Genomic DNA, 22,225 nt, shown 5'->3' with positions numbered 1-22,225 from the left:
TTGATGGTAGCATAACTTCTTTTACCTCTGTTTTTAGATGTGAGTTACAGATAATTAGAAATCCTATTGAGCAAATTAAAGAAAAGATAAAGTAGAAACACAAGACAGTACAACATACCGAAGCCCTCTTAGGCAAACACTTGCACATGTGCACGCACACATACCATTTTCTTTGTAAGAAATGGAAAGTCATTTTTCTTCATTGTATTCTATTTTCTTTTTGTTATTGTTGATTTGTAGTTTGTGTAATCCAGGGTTAAAATCCCAAGAATACAATGTGCCTTATCTTTGAAGAATGTTGGATTCAAAATGAGGGCAGAACATACTGGTACTGTGTACTCTTTTCTGTCGGCTCTATAAGGAAAACTTTTTTGGATGTTAGAGTGAAATGGCCTTTTTTTTTCTAATGTGAAATGTACTAGTCTTGGTATTAAGGACTTTGTATCTGTTTTATGTTTGGTACCAGACTAGGTTCCTTGTGTTAGTGAGTAAAAATGACAGATACCTGGACCCTGTAGTATTTGGGGTTGGGTTTGGAGAAGTACATTGGAAGAAGTGGGAGGAAAGAGTATTTAAAACCTATCTGGCTCTGATTAACAGGTGCTTCAGCTGGTTTCCCTAACCAAAGCCTGGTATCACAAACCAGAGCTGTTTGCCTCATGCCTCACATGTTCCCCAGACATGTGACTGATGATCTGCCAGTCATGCTGAAGATTCATATTGGAAATCTGCCCTCTTTTCTTCATTTCTGCTTCATTGCTTCTCCCCAGACCTGGCGCATAGGGTTCTGTCACTAGTAAACTGATGTGCTTCATACAGTGTTGAAAAGGCTTAGTAGATAGGTGGTTGGACTCTGACTTGGCTGTGCCTTTGAAACATTTTCCTTATTAAGTTTGGAATTTTTCTGAGCTCAGCTACTTTAAATTGTTGAGGGTGTGTGTGTGTGTGTGTGTGTGTGTGTGTGTGTGTGTGTGTTTCCCCTAACCTTGGCTGAAGTGTAATATGCTATAAAATACTGAAGAAGTATATTTTATTTTGCTGCTAGGAAGTCACCTTATGAGTTCCATTGAGCTCAGTTAACCCAGAAATTGTGGCGATTTGCTGACTTAAAATGCCAACCCATACAAGGATTTTAGAGAATCTTCTGCAAGTGTGCTTCTGGGAGGAGGAATCAATACTCTTTTACTGAAACCAACGTTGATTTCCTCATTTTCCATTCTTTGTGCTTAGTTTTTCTGTGGTTTAGGTTTATGAATTAAGAAGCAAATTTTCTGTTTCGATATGAAATTTAATACAAATCTTTCTTGTTATATGTTCAGCGGCCATTGCAGTCATTTGGACAGACAGGAAAAAGGTCTAAGGTATAGTAAATATTTTGGTGTGCTGGCATGCCAAGGGCCTTCCTTCATGCTTGACGAATCCTTATTTTCATATAGCACTACATCCAGTTTAGTTTTTTCATATTTTGTTTGGGGCAGAAAGCTTATTTTGTTTTCTTTGGGGTTTTTGTCTTGCCTAGTCGCTTTTGTGCACTGCTTTTTTATCTTTGATGGCTCTTTGTAGAGAAAATTGCTTTCTCACCATTCTTTGGGTTTTGAAGTTGGAATTATTCCCATTCTTGCTATTGCTATAATTTTCAAAACTGCAATTGTTTGTTTTCCCTCTTAACACAGGGTTTTGGTAGTATTTAATGATATATTTAACTTGCACATTTCATCTACTTTTATACGGTGCAGAAACTATTTTTAAAGAAACTTAAAAATCTCTTTCTAGGGGGCTTTGGATATGCCCTAGATTTGTGAAATATAGTGTTAATTTTAAATACTTCTCTTTAGTCGAGCTCAAAGTTAAAGCTAGTTCGGAGCCTTGCAGTGTGTGAAGAATCTCCACCACCCCCTGCTGCAGAGATATCACAGGAGAACCAGGTAAAAAAAAATAAAAATAAAAAATCGTTATTTGAAGACATGGTGGAACTGGAGAATATTTTTGCATATGGTGAAATCAAAGCTGTGTGTGTTATGGTTATTTGTTTTATTTTTACTAAGTGAAACTGATTTGATAATACTTGCCACCCAAAGATACAGATAAAAAGTTGGAAAAACTCTTTGCTTCAGTCTGAGATTTACGGCAATGATTTCTCTTCTGGAAAAACTTAGGGATCATATAATCAACTGGGAATGTGGCTTTAAGACAGTTATTATTGAAAAGTTATAAAATATTAAAGTAGTACTTCCACTGAATAGAATTGGATGAAATTTGTCCTTTTAGTTTTGATTTTTAGAAATTTGCGAAATACTTAGTGGTTGTGAATAAAGAAACTCTCCAAGATGCTTGATAGGTTATTATACTTAACCGGAATGCGTGGTGAATCCAGTTTTCATATTAGCTTGGCTCCTTGATAGTTGTCTAATATTTCTAATTTCTCTTCTGTCTTAGAACAATGAGGTTGGAGCAAATAATTTAGTTTGCCTCTTATATTCTTTATAATGCTGTAGCTTTACTTTCTTTTAATCTCAGGTATGGATTGATCTTTGTCTCATGTTACATTTGGACATTTGTGCATAATTATTTTTAGACCCTTTACCAATGTTTACCAGCATGATAAGTTTGGCTCTTGGTGGCTTGTTCTACTTAATAAGAGTTTGAGCAGTTTAAAATGCCCTTGTATCCAAACAATCAGTTTCCAAGGAATTGAGACAACTTTGTGGTTATTTTAAGAAGCTATGACTGACTTTAGAAAAAGTCATGACATGTACAATTTTTTCTTAAGAATAAATACCAAGTATACATTTGATGATTCAGGCAAAAACTGTTGTACTTCTTGATTTAGATGATGCCCTCAAAAGCCTGTCATAAAATCTAAGGATAGTTGTCACATATTTAGAGTACATCCTGTTTTTAAAAAGCACTCTATACTTTTTGTTTCCAAAATGCAGGGAAAAGAAGGCTTTCAAATAGATTATTTGTTGTCAATGAAAAGTACTTAAAAATCTGTTTCCTTTGATATTTTTTGTGTCAAAAACATAATCAAAATTCATTTTTGATTTTTTTTAATGTAGCTACATAAGAGATAGCTGTATGTTTTCAATAAAATAGATGCATTTTCGTAATAAAATAGACTATCAAAAGCAGAAATATATTCGAAATATTTTAATACTATGTGCTGTTACTTGGAGAACATTTTCAAACATTAACCTTTGGGTTTTATGTGGTTGTTGATAAAGCTGTAGAGTTACGATACACTGTGGAAAAAAATTGGTAAAATTATTTTTTGAAATAGCAATTTTTAAAAAGTCTTTTATTCAAGTCAAAGTAAAGAGTGTACCTGTTCAGAGCGGAGCAGTAGGCAGTAGAGTGTTTTTTGAAAATTCGTTTCTTTGTCCTATCGACCAAAATGTTACATCATCTTAGCCTCATGGCATAACAGTCAAAGGAGATTGAGGAAATGAGAAAAAGGGTCAGGCATTTGTAAGTCTACAAATGCAGAAAAAAGGCATACTTTTTGAGAAAAACCATAACATAATCTTGTTTTTTTCAGTACATTTTACCTTATTTGAAAAACGTTGAGGTAAAAATTCTTATGGTACTACATAAATTTGGCTAGTGGAAGTTTATATGAGCAAAAGAATAACAGCAGGAATGTTACATATTAATATATACATTATTGATCATAGATAATTTTTTTGTGTTTACAGTTCAAAAAGATAAGTTATGGATAATGAAATAAGGGAGCTACATCAGAATTGTTATTCCACTTAATACATTCTTTCTTAGTTTATCTTGGATACAGTAATTTTTTCTTTTTAGTTAATAAGCTATGAGTAAAACCCTCTGAATAAAAGATACTTCTTTTAGTAGAAAGTCTTTTTCCAAGCCTTGCATTAACTAAATTGGACCTGAGTGGGAATTGGAAAATAAATTATTTCTCATGAAATGTGCTAGTATCTAATCCTTGATGGTAGAGACACTTTCCAACTAATTTGCTTGATTCAGAAGGTGATTTTTGAAGAATTAATCTGGAATAAAACTCATTATTCAAAAGGTTGAGAGGCAATTAAAAGATGTCACTTGTGTCTGAGAGCTTATGAGAGGGAAGTGGCCTCAATAACAGATGTCAATGACAAAGTGAAGAGTAACGGGAATTGCAGCTTCCTATGGAGAGGTGGCTATTATTCCAGTTATTTATAGTCAGAAGAGTTTGTGTATAAGGACTTCAATGTTTAAAATATGTCTTGTTGATTGACTGCTGAAAACAGAGCCAACTGAAGATAAAGCGTCAGTATATTAAGCCTACTAGATTTTTAAATTGCAGTTAAATATTTGTCATTAAAATGTATGGCTTTAGGAGGAGAACTTAGAAATGAGATTTCCTAGTCATTGGAAGTGCTCATTAGTGAAGATCTAAGTAATGTGAAATCTTTTCTCCCAACCTGGATTCCATTGGGTTGCCTTTGAGTAACAAGCATAGAAGCTACAAGTCAGGAAAACTTCTTAACTATTCTAAACTTCTGAAAAATAGTTCTGGGATTCATTTCTAGATATCTGTTTTACAATTATGAAAAGAATAAGGAAAATGAGTAGGAAAATGAATTACATTTAGAGACATGACTTATACTGATTGATGAATGTAATGAAGTTCCTGGTGTCTTTGGTAAGCAAGGCAGCGTAAAGCAAATGTTCATCATCCTGGCGAAAATTTCGAGTACATTGCATTTGCCCTATGTTCTGAGCACAAATTTGAACTGAGGTAAATTGGGAAAATTGAAAAGAGAAATAGCAGGTAGCAGTCTTACTGGAGTAAAAACTTTGATCAAAATTTTGCTGAAGATTATTTTGAAAAATTTATGTGGGGAAGAAAAGAAGCTTAATAGAAATCCTGCTGGCTGCAAATTTGAGAATACTAAAGATTTATATCACATTGGTGCTGACTTAATGCCCCTACCACCAACACTACCACCAAGAAAAGCTAAGTAATTATCTGATTGATGGCTTTTGTCACTAAAAGAAAAACAATAGTATAACTTAGTCTAAAAATAGGCTGCAGCTTTATCTTTAGTAAAAATGATCTGGAATTTATTATACCTTTCTTATAACTTTGACTGAGTAGGCAGAGCTACATAATTTTTACCTTTCAGACTATATGAATTAATTTCTAGTAATTCCCTTGGGTTCTGAAATTGCATGTAATGACATTGTTTTTCAAATAAAATGTGGAATTTGTTCTCCATTTCAGTTTTATAGAATGTCATTACTTTATGATTAAACATTACGTGTCTGTAAGATATACAGTCTTGTTTGAAATCTCTCTAAAACAACTTTGTGGTGATTGAAAAAGGAACAGTCGTATATAAATCTCAAATAGGTCATGTACAATTGGTTTTGGAAATTTTTGTACTTAACATTTTTACGTGGCAAGAGAATTAAGGAATATGCAATTAAATGGATACTGAAAAACCTAATTTTTATTAATCATTGACTTGATACTCATATGTTCCTAGTGTCATGATTGATGGTAATTGTCATGGTTTTATTTGATATCTCCATTGCAAAAATAGGTTAAGAAGACTTTAGTTCTGACCCTCCAGGAGTTTTACAAGTAGAAGCACTTAAACTGTTATAAAAAACATTAATTTTACATTTTAAATCAAGACTTTGATTAAAGTGGTAAAATATTTTATGTAGTTTTCTATTTTGAAGAATCTAATTGGATAAAATAAACATCTTTTTTCCTTTTTTTTTCCTCTGTACAATTTTGTAATACTCAAAAACCATAAATGTGTGGTATTAAATGAGTTGCTGTATGTTTTCATTGAATAACTTATTTTGCCTTCCAACAGGAGAAAATTCAGATCCCATTAACACAATCATTTGAAAAAGAGGAGAAGCCCTCAAAAGATGAAGCAGAAAAAGAAAAAGCCAGTGATAAGTTGCCCAGAAAAATGTTATCAAGAGGTTTGCAATTTATTTTTGTGTTTTTAAACAAAATTTTAGTTTCACTATCAGTAATTCCATTCTTTACTCCTCAAATAATTATGTATAGTGTATCTGTATTAAAAATGATACAGAACAGAATGGAGGGATGATATGATATTTATTCAATCTGGATAAAATGGTATAACAGTTCTGTACATCAGTAAAAAGCTTCAGTCAAAAATTGCAACATATACCAGAGTCACTGAGGAAGATAAATGTCTTGTTTTTGTTTTGTTTTGTTTTGTTTTATTTTAATTTTTTAAAGACAGGCTCTGGCTATGTTGCCCAGGCTGGATTTGAATTCCTGGGCTCGAGAGATCCTTCTGCCTCAGTCTCCCAGTTAGCTGGGACTACAGGCATGTGCCACCGTGCCCGGATTAGATAAACATCTTAATCTCTTTCTGGTCTGTCTCTCATATTGAAATATTGGAATCATTATAATTTGTATATTGATTCCACTGAAAATACTACTTTTTAAAAAATTTTTTCCTTTTTTACTCACCACTATATAAATGAGGAAAAATATTATCCTTTAATTCTTTATGATACAAAGAGCTGATACCATAATATTCAGTATCCAATAAGAATATTCTTGGAAACTTAGAATATTTATTTTTCACAGTAAGTTTGAAGGGTCTTCACCATCATCTAGCATTGCAGCTCAATACAAATGCTTTTTGTTTATAAACCCAGTTATGTTGATCAGTGTTATAAACAGCTAAGGATATTACATTTAAGGGGAAGAAAAACATGAATATTTGAAAAATATTTTGAAAGCAATTCTTTAGTAATAGACCTGATAAAAATCTAAGTAAATTATTCTTTCAGAGCTAAAATTCCTGTCTACCTCCAAATTGCCTCCATTTATAAATGAACTAAGCTGTTTTAAATTGCTACAAATGTAGTTAATTCTCTAAATCATTTGAATGTTTCACCTAAGGAGGCATTTTTGACCATGAGGATGTGGTAAGTATATAAAAGGATCTTTAAAGAATTTAGAGTACATCAAACTAACATATGTGAGAGATTAATTTTTTTTAAAGAATGTACATGGACATGCAGTTATATAAACTCACGCACATTGTAGGAGAGTAGAAAAATTGTGGTCATCTGGATTCATCATAAATTGCCTTTTCTTCCTATTTTGTCAGTTTTTTTCAATGTGGGACATCTCGTTTTATTTAAGATATACATCATGTGTAAAAGGGAAAGGGATTTGTTTTCAAACAACTTTATACTGGGTTTTTGTGTTGTTGTTTTTTAGATTCCAGTCAAGAATACACTGATTCAACTGGCATAGATCTACATGAATTTTTAGTAAATACATTAAAAAACAATCCCAGGTAACAATTAAATTTATAAGGTTTACATTGCTTCTAGAGTACCATAATTTTGCTATATATGTTTTCATTATTGAGTTAGAGTATTAGAATAAGATTGCAAAGATTTGAAGTACACCAGAAACATTTTAGTTTCTTAGGGCCTAAGATATTGGTCTACTATAGGCACAAGTATAAATATATTTTTGCATTATGCATGTCACTATGATGTAAAAATAATTCATACTCTCTGTAGGAATTTTGGGAAGTAGAGAATCACCATGATATTTAGGCTTTTAACTGAGAGAGCAAGAGATACCATTAATCATGAAAAGAAAAATAAATATCTCACCATAATGCACTCAACCAAATAAGAAGTTAATATATTCAGAGTGAGATTTTGAACTTAGTTAAATGCAGAATTTTTGTTCATTTTTGCTGAGTTAATAATATAAACCTTAAATGCAAAAATTGTTAAGGTGCTTATTTGAGTCAGTACTTTCACTAATTGTGGAATCCTTTGTTTTGCCAACGTACTAAATGAGTAGTTTAGTTTAGTTTGATGACTTTTTGGCGGGTGATCAACCACTTTGAGGCATTCTCCCTACAAAAAGGCTATCCATGAACTATCTGAGCAATGCTTTCGTAGGGTAAAACACACCAGGTTAAGTTAAGAACCCCTTTTCTAGATATTAGCTTTCCAGAGTGGTGGTTATTTGACATACATTGAAATAAAAAGAAAATAATGTCACTAGGTATGTGCATATGGAAGATAACATGAACAATTTTCTTCAGTCTCACTGAGGCTTATTTCATGTCCAGTCTTGCTTCAGGATAAACTTCATTTTCATTCAGGATTTATTGTATTCAAACCCATCTTGATTTTCTGTTTTGCATATAATATAAACCCCAAAAGGAGAACCACCAAAATGAAAAGTGGTCTCCTTGTAATAGGAATTAAAGAGGCTGATGGCTCACGCCTGTAATCCTAGCACTCTGGGAGGCTGAGGCGGGTGGATCGTTTGATCTCAGGAGTTGGAGACCAGCCTGAGCAAGAGCGAGACCCCGTCTCTACTGAAAATAGAAAGAAAATTAGCTGGACAACTAAAAATATATATAGAAAAAATTAGCTGGGCATGGTGGTGCCTGTCTGTAGTCCCAGCTACGCGGGAGGCTGAGGCAGGAGGATTGCTTGAGCCCAGAAGTTTGAGGTTGCTGTGAGAGAGGCTGATGCCACGGCACTCTAGCCTGGGCAACAAAGTAAGACTCTGTCTCCAAAAAAAAAAAAAGGAATTAAAGGATTACAGTTATGGAGTAAGAGGGAGGATAGGCAACTCTGCATAACTTTTTTTTTTCCCACTTCAAGTTTATTCCTCAGTAGTCCCAGCAGATAGATGAATTCATTAGTTCATTGAACAGGCATTTATTGAGTGTCTAACCATGTGCCAAGCATTGTAGATACAAAGATGAACAAAACATAATCTCTGACACTGAATGAAATCTTCACCATCTCTGTGCTAGAAAAAGATGTGATAAGTAATTAAAATTAGAACAGATGTTGTAAAAGAGGTTTATCCAAGGTGCTATAAAAGCCAAGAAGAGGACCCCAACCTAGGTTTGAAAGGATTTGGGAAGGCTTCACTGAAAAGGTAGTGCCTGAGTTGAGGCTTGAATTCAGAGCACTTCAAATGGGAGCTGTCCATACAGAGAGACACGGAAAGGGCATTCCACATAGAGACAAGAGCATTGCCAAGACAGAGTAGTGTGAGAGGGGAAATGCTGTATCCAAGGGAAGACAAGATTGTATCCTTTGGCTCTCGCAAGGAGGCATGTGGCAAGTGATTCTGGAAAGTGATAGGGAAGGTATTGGTGAGGTATGAAGCATAGATCATATCCAGTTGTCCGAGGACACCCTGAGGCACTAAGGAAATGTGCTGGGACCTTTCGATTGTCCCAATGAATGTAGAGTGCTACTGTGAAGCTAGGGATGCTTAAAACAAAAAAAAAAAGTAAGGCAGCAATGAACAATGAAAACTTGTCTTACTTGAAATGCCAATGGTGTACCCCTTGAGAAATACTGAGAATGGCATACTAAGTTGAGGAGTAATTACCATGGTCAGATTTGTGTTGTAGAAAGATTACTTTGGCATTTTAGAAAGATTATTTTGGCAAAGAAGACTGTAAACTAAGAAAGTGGTTAAGAGACCATAGAAAACAATAGAGGGGAAAGGACACATTTGAAGGATATTCAGGAAGTACCACAATAGGACTTGATGATCATTTATATATGGAAAGGTAATGGGTACAGTAGGGTAGAATAGAATGGCCACTACATTTGTAGCTAGACAGGCAGCTAGTCCCCATAACTGAGAAAGTAAGTAAGGGGCAACCAAGACTGGAATGGAATATACCCAATAGGGAGCCAGGAGATGAGGTCTGTGATCAGTTAAAAGGCTCTAGTTTTCAAGTGAATGAACGAGGCTGGAGTTACACATTCATCACTAGAGATGAAGCTTGCTATGGAAGGGTTTGCCCAGAAATGAAATAAATGACAAGGACAAAACTCTGTGGAGAGACAAATTTGTAAGGTAGATGAGAAGGGAAAGACTTGAGTCCTACAGATAGCAGAAGAATCATGAGAACACTTGTCCTAGAGTCAACCAACCAAAGGGTAAGTGCTTCATGGAAAATAAAATAACAAAGGGACATGAAACTAGAAGTACCAAAAACAATTAGATTTGGAAATTAGGAAGTTGTTGGCTATTCAACAAGTCATTTCATTTGGGGTTGAATGATAGATATTAGAATTCAGCAGATTGAGGAATAAGTGGAAAGGCAAGAAATACATAGCTAGTGTAAGTAAAACAAAATAGAAACCTAGATAGGCAGAGTTTTTGTTCTTTGTGAACCTATAGGAAAGACATCAGCAAGGGACAAAGATTAGGAATCCCTTTTTTTTTTTTATTTTTCAAAGGATCTGGTTTTCCTATATTTGCTTATTTTTGAAGAAATGGTCACTTTGATGCATGATTTCCAGTACAATATGTATATTTAAAAAAGTGATTATTCTTTCTCATTTCCAGCTTGAGAAATGATTAATCAGATTTTACTTTTAAAGACTATAGTCATAACAAGGCTTTATCTTTTTCTTTTTTTAATTTCAAAATATCAAGGGAGTACAAATGTTTTACATGGATACCTTTTATTAATATAATGCTTAAGTTGGAGTTTTTAGTGTGCCTATCACCTGAATAGTGTTCATTGTACCTGATAGGTAAGTTTTTACCCCCTCCCCTCCCTCCCTCCTTGATTTCCAGTGACTTTTGTATCTCTTTGTGCCCATGTGTGCCCATCAGTTAGCTCCCAGTTGTTTACATGTGGTATTTGTTTTTCCATTCCTAAGATACTTCACTTAAGATGACAGCCTCCACTTCCATCCAAGTAGCTGCAAAAGACATTATTTCATTCCTTTTTATGGCTGAGTAGTACTCCATGGTGTGTGTGTGTGTGTGTGTGTGTGTGTGTGTGTGTGTGTGTGTGTGTGTGGCATATATATGCCACATTTTCTTAATCCACTCATGAATTGATGGGCACCTAGGTTGATTTTACATCTTTGCAGTTGTGAATAGTGCTACAATAAACATTTGAGTTCACTAATCATCCAGGAAATGCAAATTAAAACACAATGAGATACCACCTTACCCTTGTTGGAATGGCCATTATTAACAAGTCAAAAACCAATAGATACTGACATGGGTGCAGAGAGAAAGGAACACTTATAAACTGTTGGTGGGGTTGCAAATTAGTACAAGCTGTATGGGAAACAGTATGGAGATTCCTCAAAGAAATAAATATAGACTTAACATTCGATCCAGCAATCTCACTAATGGGTATCTACCCAAAGGAAAAGAAGTCATTTTATCAAATAGAAATCCATGTATATGCATTCTAAATTATTTTTCAGTAGAAAATAATGCACAATAGGACAGTTATGTTTTCTTTAACAAATGCAAAAGTTTTTAAGTTATCTACATGGACATTTAATGTATAATTTAATGGTTTTCAGTATATTCACGCATATGTACAACTGTCACTACAGTCAGTTTCAGAGCTTTTTCATCTCCCCAAAAAGAAACACCATACCTTTTTGCTATCCATATGCTAATAATAATAATAGTAGTAATAATAATAATAATAATAATAGATTATCCCCAGACCTGATCTGTTTTCCATTTCTGTAGATTTCTCTGTTCTGGACATCTCATATGATTGAAATTATGTAATATATAGTCTTTTGTGACTGGCTTTTATTCACTTAGCACAATCTTTTCAAGATTCATCCATATAGTAGCATGTATCAGCACTTTATTTCTTCTCTGTGTATATGCATCTTTATTTGAGTAAATATGCAGGTGAATAATTCATGTAATGGCTAATGTATTATTACTAATGTCACTGTGGGTCTGGGAAGTTCAAGTTAATATTAAATTTTATGAGAAATAAGTGTTGCTTAATAAATGGCTCAGTATTCTCTCAGTGAAGCACACAGGTAATTGCCAGATATACATGGCACACAATTAGTAAGAGGTATGACAGATTCCCACTAAAGCTTTCAGGATTGATTATTGCCTAGAGAATTCCACTAGATGTTAAATAGATCTATTTTTACTAAAATTTATTCAGTCTTTCCTTTCTGGATCATTTTCATTTCAAATTTTTTCTTCAGATCATTAAATCTTTATCTTGTTCTTAGTCTAATAAACAAACTTAATTTCAGATTTTAAATAACTAGTAACCTGGACTGTTGTTTGCAAGAAATATTTTCAGAGGCTACACTATTAACTACAGTCATTACTGAATTAGAACCTAGGAACCTGAAGATATCCTTGATGGAGATTTCACTCGCTGACATAATTTTATACCTATTTTTATGTTGATTTTTTTAGCCATGTTGTGTAAATTTTATATGCAGAAAAGAAATATGAATAGTACATACAAGTATATTAGGTAACTAATGAAGGAGAGTAATCCCATAGATTAATGTTGAGAATGGATTATTTTTAAAGTAATCTGTTTTGCTCTAGGAAACATCATGTGATTGTCCTGTTTGAAACATCTTCTAAAAATCACTTTTATTGGAAGTAATGTTTAAGTCATTTTATTTATTATCTGTTGCAGAGGCTTTATCAAGCGCATATCAAACATTGGGTGGAAAGTGATCGGATAAAAAGAAGCATTATTGTCTTCTGCTTTTTTTATTTGCCACTGGTATACCCCTATACACTCTTTCTCTAAAGTTACTTCTGATATAATCACTAGAACACTAGTAACTAAAAGATTGTTACCCCCTTTTTTTTACTTTTTATTTTTATTTTATTTTATTTTATTTTTATTTATTTATTTTTTTTGACAAAGAGTCTCACTCTGTTGCCTGAGCTAGAGTATTGTAGCATCAGCCTAACTCACAGCCACCTCAAATTCCTGAGCTCAATCAATCCTCCTGCCTCAGCCTCCTGGGTAGCTGGGACTACAGGCATGCATCACCATACCTGGCTAATTTTTTCTATTTTTAGTAGAGACAGGGTCTTGTTCTTGCTCAAGTTGGTCTCAAACTCTGACCTCAAGCTATCCTCCCACCTAAACCTCCCAGAGTGCTAGGATTTACAGGCATGAGCCACTGTGCCTGGCCTGCCCCTTCTTTTTAACTTTAAGTAGTAGTTTATTGGTCAATATGGTTGAGAATCCTTGTTTTTATTAGCTCTCTAATAAGAGCATGTATTGGTTCGTTTTAAAGGTTATATGATAGCATTTTCAATAAGTGTGCCTACTTTTAGATGTTTTAGTTCACATGCTAAACGTTAACATTGCCTTAAGAAAAGTAATTTATGGACCCATTAGTTTGAGTCCCATATGTAGTGCCCCTATAAAGGATTATTAACTTTTAACTTATGACCATTACCAAAATATGTCCTCAGTTACAGATTTGAAAATCTGGAAGCTTAGACTAAGTTACAAGGCATAAAAGGCAGGAGGTGTAAATCTTAAGATGCTAGGAAAGTTATCACTCTTATTTATCTAAAAGTTCTACTAAAAGCAGAAGAGCTTAGTTTAAATATTAATAGTACATGGTCCAGATAATGATAAAAAATCCTCTGTAATCTATAGATTTACATGTTATGGGGGCGAAAGCCTGAATTTGTACTAATGGCTAGTAAAATTTTTAGATTTTATTTTCTTTCATGAAAACAATAAAAATTTCTTTTCAATGGCAGCACACTCACTGAAGAACATTTGAAATATCTGTTTTTGTGTGTGACAGTCTTACTCTGTTGCCTGAGCTGGAGTGCCATGATGTCATCATTGTTCATTGCTACCTCCAACTCCTGGGCTCAAGCAATCCTCCTGCCTCAGCCTCCCTCGTAGCTGGGACTACAGGTGCACCACCACACCCAGCTAATTTTTTTTTATTTTTGGTAGAGACAGTATCTCGCTCTTCCTCAGGCTGGGCTCGAACTCCTGACCTCAAGCGATTCTCATGCCTTGGCCTCCCAGAGGGCTAGGATTACAGGCATGCACCACTGCCCACCCTTGAAATATCTTATACCTGCTGTTTAGTTCAAACACAGAAAACCAATTTAAATGCATTGTTTTGTAAACTCCAAATAAGTTGCTTGCCTTAGAGTCTCTCTTTTTTAAATATATATGAGAAATATATCACAAAAATTGCTAAAAATATTATCTTAAGATAAATTGACCCCAAAAACTTAGATGAAAGAGGATTTTATAGTTAAGTAAATAAATCTTTTTGGGGAGGTTCTCCTTCATAAGGTTACTTCATAAGGTTCTCCAAAAATTTAAGGAAAAACAGAATATTAAAAGAACTTCTAGATAAAATAATTTTATTAATTTATTCCATGCACAATATATTTGTTGAGCTCTTCTTTATATACAAATAATCTGAGTAACTATGTAATGATAATTGTGTTAAATACTATTAAAAGTATGAAAGAAACGGGTTCTAAGAAAGAATATAAGAGGGTGTTTAGGCAAAGGAAATAGCATGTTTAAGGAAACTTAGAAAGAAGGGAGCTTGGCAAGTACAGAGATAAGACAGGCTGATAGGAATTTTGTGAGGTAGGGTCAGGAGAAGAGGCTGGAGCTGGATCAAGACCTGCTTACGCCTGTCTTGTAGGCCATGTCACAAATGTTTAGTTTTAAGGGAAACCCATGACAAATTTAACCAAGGGAATGATGTGTGGTCACATATGTGTTCCTAAAAAGTTATCATGCATGCTCCACCTAAAATTAGAAGGGAATGGGAAAGATAAAAGGAGATAATATGCTGCTGTTACATCGTAAAGCCAGAGATCCTGATTGCTTGGGTACAGAGTTGTGGCAGTGGAAAAATAAATAGAAGATAGATAAAATTTGTAGTAGTAATTAACTGATAGGAAGATTAGAAAAAGGATGGTAACAAGCCTAAAATTTTCATGGTTCTGGTATGGTATACTAGGTAGAAGGTAGTGCCACTTCCTGAGATAAGGAATGCTAAAGGAGAATCAGATTTGAGGGCATAATTGAATGTTGCTAGAATTTGTGTTAAAATGTAATCCTGTTTTCAGTTTTGGGTTTGAAATCACCAGGTAGACATGTTTTTCTCTTGATTTTTTTTAACTAATATAAAAATGTATGATTAAATATTTGTTGAATGAATGGGAGGAAGGTATGACTTAGTTTTATGAGACTTCTTTTGCAATATAGAGGGAGGATCAAATTCAGAGCTGATGTGTAGACTTTCAGGGGCTACCAACTCTTGAATTAAAATGAGAAAATCTACTGTATGGTATTTATTTTAGGAATCATTAACCTCTTTGGCCTTGTTTTCTTGATCTATAAAATTTGCAAGACAGAACTGAATGATCTATAAAGCTACTTCTAGCTTTAAGGTTCTTAGTTGTATTTTTTATCACATGCATATGGAATTTCCAGTAGTATAGGAAAACTCTGGAGCCATGTTCTTGGTGTGTGAGCAAGGAGGTCCTTTGGGGAGTGAGACTATTAATTTGTTACAGCCTAAGTGCACTGAATAGGACCCTAGTGATCTAAAGGATCACATGCACATATTCCCTGGAGTCCTTATTTATTTTCTGTGTTGGAGGTCTTCAGGTCACTTTGATTTTTATGAGAAATTTTCCCCAAAGACTTCAAAATACAATAACAATTAACAGAATGAGTTGAGAAGACCTCCTTTTCTAAATTTAGAGTTAGTAATGTCGTTCATACTTCTACTATTGTCCCATCAATGTACTAGCATGGGATTCCCATAGGAGTATTTCTGTTGTTAACTGGCATTGCATGTTCTTTAGAGTACTGTTTCTGTGGAGTTCAGCATGATAACAAAGTCATGAGCTTAACCAAAGATGTCTGTTTTCTTGCTACCTCTCAGCTTTATTAAATGAAGAAATAAAATCTGATATGCTTTTATTATCCGTATATTTACAGAGCAAACTCTAATATAGTGATACTTAGCAGATCAAAATGTATTTAAGAATGGCCACATGTTGATAATTGCTAAAGCTGGGTGATGAGTACATCAAGGTTCATTACACTATTCTATACATTAGCGTATGCGTGAAAATGTCCATAATAAAAGCATAAACTGAAAATTATCTCTTATTCTTTTAAAACATTACTTTTATAGAAAAACATAAATATTCTTATATCAAGCTTGTGGTAGTCCTGAATGTATGGTTTTTAGGGGAAAAAATTAACATTTAAAGTCATAACATGTTGACATTTGTGATTACTTCAACGTTGTGAGAGTCTTCATACTTTGTTTCAGGGACAGAATGATGCTGCTGAAATTGGAACAAGAAATTTTAGATTTCATTGGTAATAATGAGTAAGTCCTGACATTTAACAAGAAAACAAATTGTCATCATAGTTCTCTTTGGCTTACTAAATTGGTTTTTCTTCTACTTCTAGGTCTCTACGTAAAAAATTCCCCCCAATGACATCTTACCACAGGATGCTGTTACACAGAGTAGCTGCTTACTTTGGATTAGACCACAATGTTGATCAGAGCGGGAAGTCTGTCATAGTAAACAAAACTAGCAATACAAGAATGTAAGTGTCGAGATATAGGTAAATGTTACATATCTATGTCATAATACTTCATCTTCCTACAGCACCCTTCATCAGAGGTTTTCCACATTAATTTTAGCAGTCTAATTAAGTTTCATGATAACCTTATGTGTGTGATAGGACCAAAAAGTACAGTTAGCTCACTAGGAAGAAAATGTACCAGCCTGGACTCAAGGGAGGTGAATGAGGACAGGGCACATGGTGAAAAAACAAAAACTCAGAGGACATAGTATCAGTGATGTTTGACAACCACTATCTTATGGATTTTTTTTTTAATCAATGTAATTTAGATAGCTATGGTCATCCTCAGGCACATTTGTTTAAAAACTAGAGAGAACAAGAGCAGAATTTGTCTTTGACACTCTCACATTTAATTAATTGTCTATCAATTTACCATTCTTTCCAAAAGCTTCTGGTTTGGCTCCTTTTCTCCCACAAATCTCAAAATGTGGGATATGGGCTGTTGGTTAAAACAGTATCATCCATAATGCTGTTGCATAGTCCCCTTCTGTGCTATGTGTAATTTACTGAGGAAAAATTTTAAAGGTTTAGGAGGAGCTGTTTGCTTTACAAAGCAACTGCTTTATAGTGTGGGTGAGACAGATCCTCAGTGCCATCAGTGCTTGTTATTTGGGAGCAGAAGGCCCAATGCAGAGGTACCCAAGTTATAAAATGTACATAGCACCTCTTCTGCCTATTTCTAAGGCTAATCATAAAGCAACTAGTAGAGTTCAGGTAAAATTTCTATTTTGGTTTTTCAAAAGAATTTTCTATGTCTGTTTCATATGTGGCAGTAACAGTTCTGTCATAATAAATAGCAGTCATGCTTTTTGGTTTATTATTTTTATGCCTTTCCTGAAGCCAGATTTCTCTCGGGGTCTTGTCTATGAACCATTTGGTTTGCATGGTTATGTTTAATCCTTCTATGTCCCTTCTGTTATAATGGCCTTTTACCCTTACAGCTGCCATATTGCTTGCTGGAACTAAGCTGGTTTTCTTCCATTTCAAATAGTCTCTTATCAACTAAGTAGATATATATATTTAGTATTTTTAAATGATTGTTCCTATAATTAAATTAATAAAAGAAGATGTCTTGGAAAAGGGTCCTCTCTTTCTTTAGGAATTAAATGTTACCTGAAAATGCAAGTCTGATAAAATTTTCATTAAAATTTAAATGTTCACATCCCTTAGTCTTTAAAAAATATCCTTATCAATTAGTCTTTCTCTAATTAGTTATATCATGGCTGAAGTAGGATAGTGACCATTAAGGTATGATCTGAACTATAGGTGAATAGAACTGTAGTTCATTTAACCAATACCTTTCAACATTACTCAGAGCTGCTGGATACCCAAGAACATGTACATTAGCAGGCATTTTGACTAACATTTTGACTGATGACTCTCTAAGGTTTTCAATACAGTGTAACCTCAGTTATTTGAATTCTCTGAATGATGTCAGAAAGCTTTAGGGTTCTCTTTATCACAGTAATCAAAAATCAGGCTAAACAGAAATGTTCATAACGTACTTAAAGAAGTATGGATAAATAATGTAATTATTACTAGACATTTCAGATCATTGAAGTTACACTGTATTCTTATTTTATATCTTCTGGGATATGAAGAAGGTTGCAAATCAGAAAACCTTAGAGATCTGCTCCACATTGAATAAAAACAAACTTACCTTTTCCTCATAGGGAGATTACCCGCTCCAGCCTTGAACCAGTGGTGTTGTGGATGTCAACAACCCGGTGTCCACTGGGGTGTCTCAATGGAGCGGGAAGTTGGCGATTGCAGGGCAGTAAATTCAGGCATCTATAAAAGAAAGAGGTAAGACAGTCTTAAGGTTAGCTGAAATGCCTGCCAGTGCTATTTGGTGTGGTAATCCAGCTGCTCTTAGAAAAGTTGCCAGGCTCTTGGTTAAACCTTTTATAGTTCACTTTGGAATAGCAAGCAAGCTCTCACGCAAATACAGACTCCTTGAATAAAAAACTGTGACTTTGAACAGCTACGAAAATAGATGATATAAGTAAGTGGGGGGCAGTCATGTAACAAAAATAACATTGTCAGAACTAAATAGAGAATCTTTCAAACCCCTGACGAAAGCAGTCTTTTTCTTATTATTTTGGTTGCAAAGCTGTTTTTACTCTTTTATATTCCTTCTTCTTTAATTATATATATAGCTTTATGTGGATATCTGTTCTCTGTTTCATTAATCTATTTTATGAGAGATTTCTTTAATTTAGATGATTCTCATTTTTAAATCTTATTTTGCATAATTTGACAGCAGGCTTTTACAGTACTTTATTAAAAATTAACCAGGTTAAAACAAATATCCAAAAGTGTTACTTGGTCCTATATATAATGAAATTTGCTGAAAATGTCATTGCTGAGGTTTATTTGGATTAGAAATTTTCTTAGGGTATTCACATATATTATGTAACTGTGTAATAGGTATTTGAACTATATGTAAAAAAGTAATACTTAGGGGTTCAATTAGATTTATTTATTTATTTTGAGACAGTCTTACTCTGTTGCCGAGGCTAGAGTGCCACAGCATCAGCCTAGCTCACAGCAACCTCAAACTCCTGGGCTCAAGCAGTCCTTCTGCCTCAGCCTCCCGAGTAGCTGGGCCTACAGGCATGTGCAAGCATGCCTGGCTAAGTTTTTCTATATATTTTTAGTTGTCCAGCTAATTTCTTTCTATTTTTAGTAGAAATGGGGTCTCGCTCTTGCTCAGGCTGGTCTCAAACTCCTGAGCTCAAACGATCCACCCGCCTTGGCCTCCCAGAGTGCTAGCATTACAGGCATGAGCCACCGCGCCCGGCCTAGATTTTCTTTACAGCCATTAAATATATTTTTGTATACCATATATTTCAAAAGAGTAATTCTAATTTTGTAATACAGTGATATTAAGTCATAATAATGTTGATTGAATTAATTTGTTGAAGCTGAGACTATATTTTGGGAGGTAAAATTTTATCTAATTGTGATTTTCCAAGGACACAATCCTGTGTCTGTCCTCTAGATCTCAGTGGAACTTGCCACATGTCCAGAGAGGAAAGACCAATCCACTATAAAATGTATTGCTAAGATTTCATAATCATTATTTCAGGTTATAACGTTAACCTTCAAAAAAGAACTTCTCTTTTCTAACCTGTTTCAGTTAAAGTAAAACAAAGTTGTGCCCTACTGTAATTAAGAATTCTTGGTAACTTGAATGCATTTTGAAGTAATTGCTAAGTGTTTAATTTATTCAACCACAAAATATTTGATTATTTTCATTTTGTATGTCACCAAACTAGGAACTATAGGAGTGATAGGAAATACAGTGCTGTACTTTCTTCTTTGTCCCAGAACTTTTTCAAAGAGTAAGAGGAGGCATTGCAAAAAGGAAGTATAGGCTTTGGGTCTTACTGACCTGGGCTCCAGCTATGGCTCAGTGATGTGCTTGCCCTTTGACCTTGTACAGTTGCTTAAGCCATTTGAACCTCAGTTTTCTTAATAATGTTTATAGTAACAACAAACTTCTTAGTGTTTATTGTTTTATGTGTTGTTGTTCATGTATTATTACGACCTTTCATCTTCAGAGTAATGCTATGAAGTAGGTACTCTATATAAGTCCCATTTTACAAATAAGGAAACTGAGAAATAGAAAGGGTAAGTAACTTGTGCAATTCATAGAGCAACTAGAGTGGTAAAAGTGGTAAAAGCTTAATATTTGAACCCACACAGTCTGACTCCAGAGCCCATGCTGTATTTGATTTGGCCTCTCAACCATAACATGGAATAGTTAATATTTTCTCATGAGATTATTGTGAGGACTAAATGAGATAACATAAGTTATCTATGAATGTCACTAATAAGTGGTAACTTTTATTACGTACTACTTTCATAAAATGTTATGTTTGACTTTTCTGTAAATATTGTACGTTATCTTTTTTTGTTCTTCCTTTGTTTTGTGTTTTTTTTAGACCTGATCAGAAATTTAATGAACACATTAAGGATGATAAAGGTGAAGACTTTCAGAAACGGTATATCCTCAAGAGAGATAACTCTAGCTTTGACAAAGATGACACCCAGGTAATCTAGAACAATTATAACATTTTTACAGGTGCGAGATTTATATACCAGTAGTTCATTTTCCTAGTAATTAATTATTCTCTTTTCTTTAGATGAGAATACGTTTGAAAGATGACAGAAGAAGCAAATCTATAGAAGAAAGAGAAGAAGAGTACCAGAGAGCTAGAGACCGAATATTTTCCCAAGATGTATGTACTAACCTATATTTAGGTTTTTATGTTAGAATATATTCTAATTGCATTGGAGGGTCTCATTGCCTGTATAGATTATTAATCACTTTTTTTTTTTTAACTGAGACACAGTTTTGCTCTGTCACCCAGGCTGGAATGGGTGGCCTCATTATAGCTCATTGCAACCTTGAACTCCTGGGCTCAAGCAGTCCTCCTGCTTCGGGCTCCCAAGTAGCTGGGACTACAGGCATGTGCCACCATGCCTGGGTAATTTTTCTATTTTTTGTGGAGACTGGTCTCGCTCTTGCTCAGGCTGGTCTCAAACTCCTGGCCACAAGTGATCCTCCAGCCTTGGCCTCCCAAAGTGCTAGGTTTACAAGCATGAGCCACCATGCCCAGCCTGATCACATTTATTTCTAATCATATTTATTACATATAAGGTCATCTTTTAGAAATAATGAGATCTGTCTTGTTTTTGTTAATAATTTAATAGTTTATAAAATACTATATTGCAGCAGTTATGTAAAATTTTATAAAAGTTGGAAGTGGATGTACTACAAGAGTCATTGAAAGATTATTGGACTGAGCATATAGTTTGTGTGTTTTTTTTTTTCTTTTTCATACTTCTGATAGACTTGAGATTTTTTAGAACATTGGTCTACTGTCTACAAAATCATATCTCTAAATCCTACTTGTTAGTGGACTTTCCTTAACAAATATCTTATTTCTTTTAAAATAAAACTAATTGATTTTTAGTTTAATATTTCTTTTCTACTTTACAAGTGATTATATGAGAGAGGTCTTCTAAATGGTTAATTATTTTATGCATATATACCAGAAGGGAGTTAGTTTTGTTTTACCAACATTTGTTTAGCATCTATTCTTTGCAGTACTAGGTACTATTCAAGAATATACAAATATATGCAGTGTGTGTTAACACTGCCACAGATAGAAATTTCCTCTGTGTTAGAAAGCAGATTAAATAACCTTAAAATCCAGACCATCAGTTAATAATTTATAGCATTCATTCAACAACTCTTATTGAGCATGTTTGGTAAGTGCTATACTGGGCACTGGAGAACATATCTATAGATAAATATAATAATTTATCCCCAAAACAACACTGTGTAGTAGATACTATCATTGTTTTTATTTTACAGATGAGGAAACTGAGATTTCAGGAGGCTAAGTAAAATAGCCAAAGATCACACAGCTAGAAAATGGCAGTGCTGGGATTTCAACCCAGGCCTGCTGAAGTACTAGATGTACTTCTGTTTGTCTAGTTTAGATAGATGAGGTCTCTGCCCTTGGTAAGTTGTCCGGTAATGACAATATGATGTATATTTTATATAGAGACATGAAGGTATATTAGGAGACACAGCAGAAAAGCACCACAAACCCATGGGACATGGCAGAAAAGCACCACAAATTAGAACTGGGGAGGGGATGAAGAGAGTTAGCTTCCAAGAGGAGACCTACGGAAGTGAAGAGTTCTAAGTAGAGGGTCAGTATTTGCAGAGGTCCAGAGGTGAGGGAGAA

At 34.3% G+C, this 22,225-nt stretch overlaps 1 protein-coding gene across 11 annotated transcripts in view; it reads left to right on the top strand.

The window, feature by feature from the left end:
• The window catches only part of R3HDM1 (R3H domain containing 1), a 181,901-nt gene that overhangs the window by 71,670 nt on the left and 88,006 nt on the right, over nt 1-22,225 (top strand). For 5 of the 11 annotated variants that reach the window (XM_045560123.1, XM_045560134.1, XM_045560129.1 and 2 more), the window contains exons 4-11: nt 1,320-1,361; nt 1,836-1,925; nt 5,838-5,952; nt 7,238-7,316; nt 16,135-16,194; nt 16,278-16,418; nt 20,408-20,516; nt 20,609-20,704. In XM_045560123.1, the coding sequence (XP_045416079.1) occupies nt 1,320-1,361; nt 1,836-1,925; nt 5,838-5,952; nt 7,238-7,316; nt 16,135-16,194; nt 16,278-16,418; nt 20,408-20,516; nt 20,609-20,704 (732 nt within the window). Of the gene's footprint in view, nt 1-1,319; nt 1,362-1,835; nt 1,926-5,837; nt 5,953-7,237; nt 7,317-16,134; nt 16,195-16,277; nt 16,419-20,407; nt 20,517-20,608; nt 20,705-22,225 lie in introns of those variants that run through there. The other 6 variants (XM_045560131.1, XM_045560130.1, XM_045560126.1 and 3 more) reach the window with 3 other exon arrangements.

The sequence above is a fragment of the Lemur catta genome, chromosome 8 (genome assembly GCF_020740605.2).
Source record: "Lemur catta isolate mLemCat1 chromosome 8, mLemCat1.pri, whole genome shotgun sequence".
NCBI classification, from domain to species: domain Eukaryota; kingdom Metazoa; phylum Chordata; class Mammalia; order Primates; family Lemuridae; genus Lemur; species Lemur catta.
This window is presented reverse-complemented; position numbering and strand designations above follow the sequence as displayed.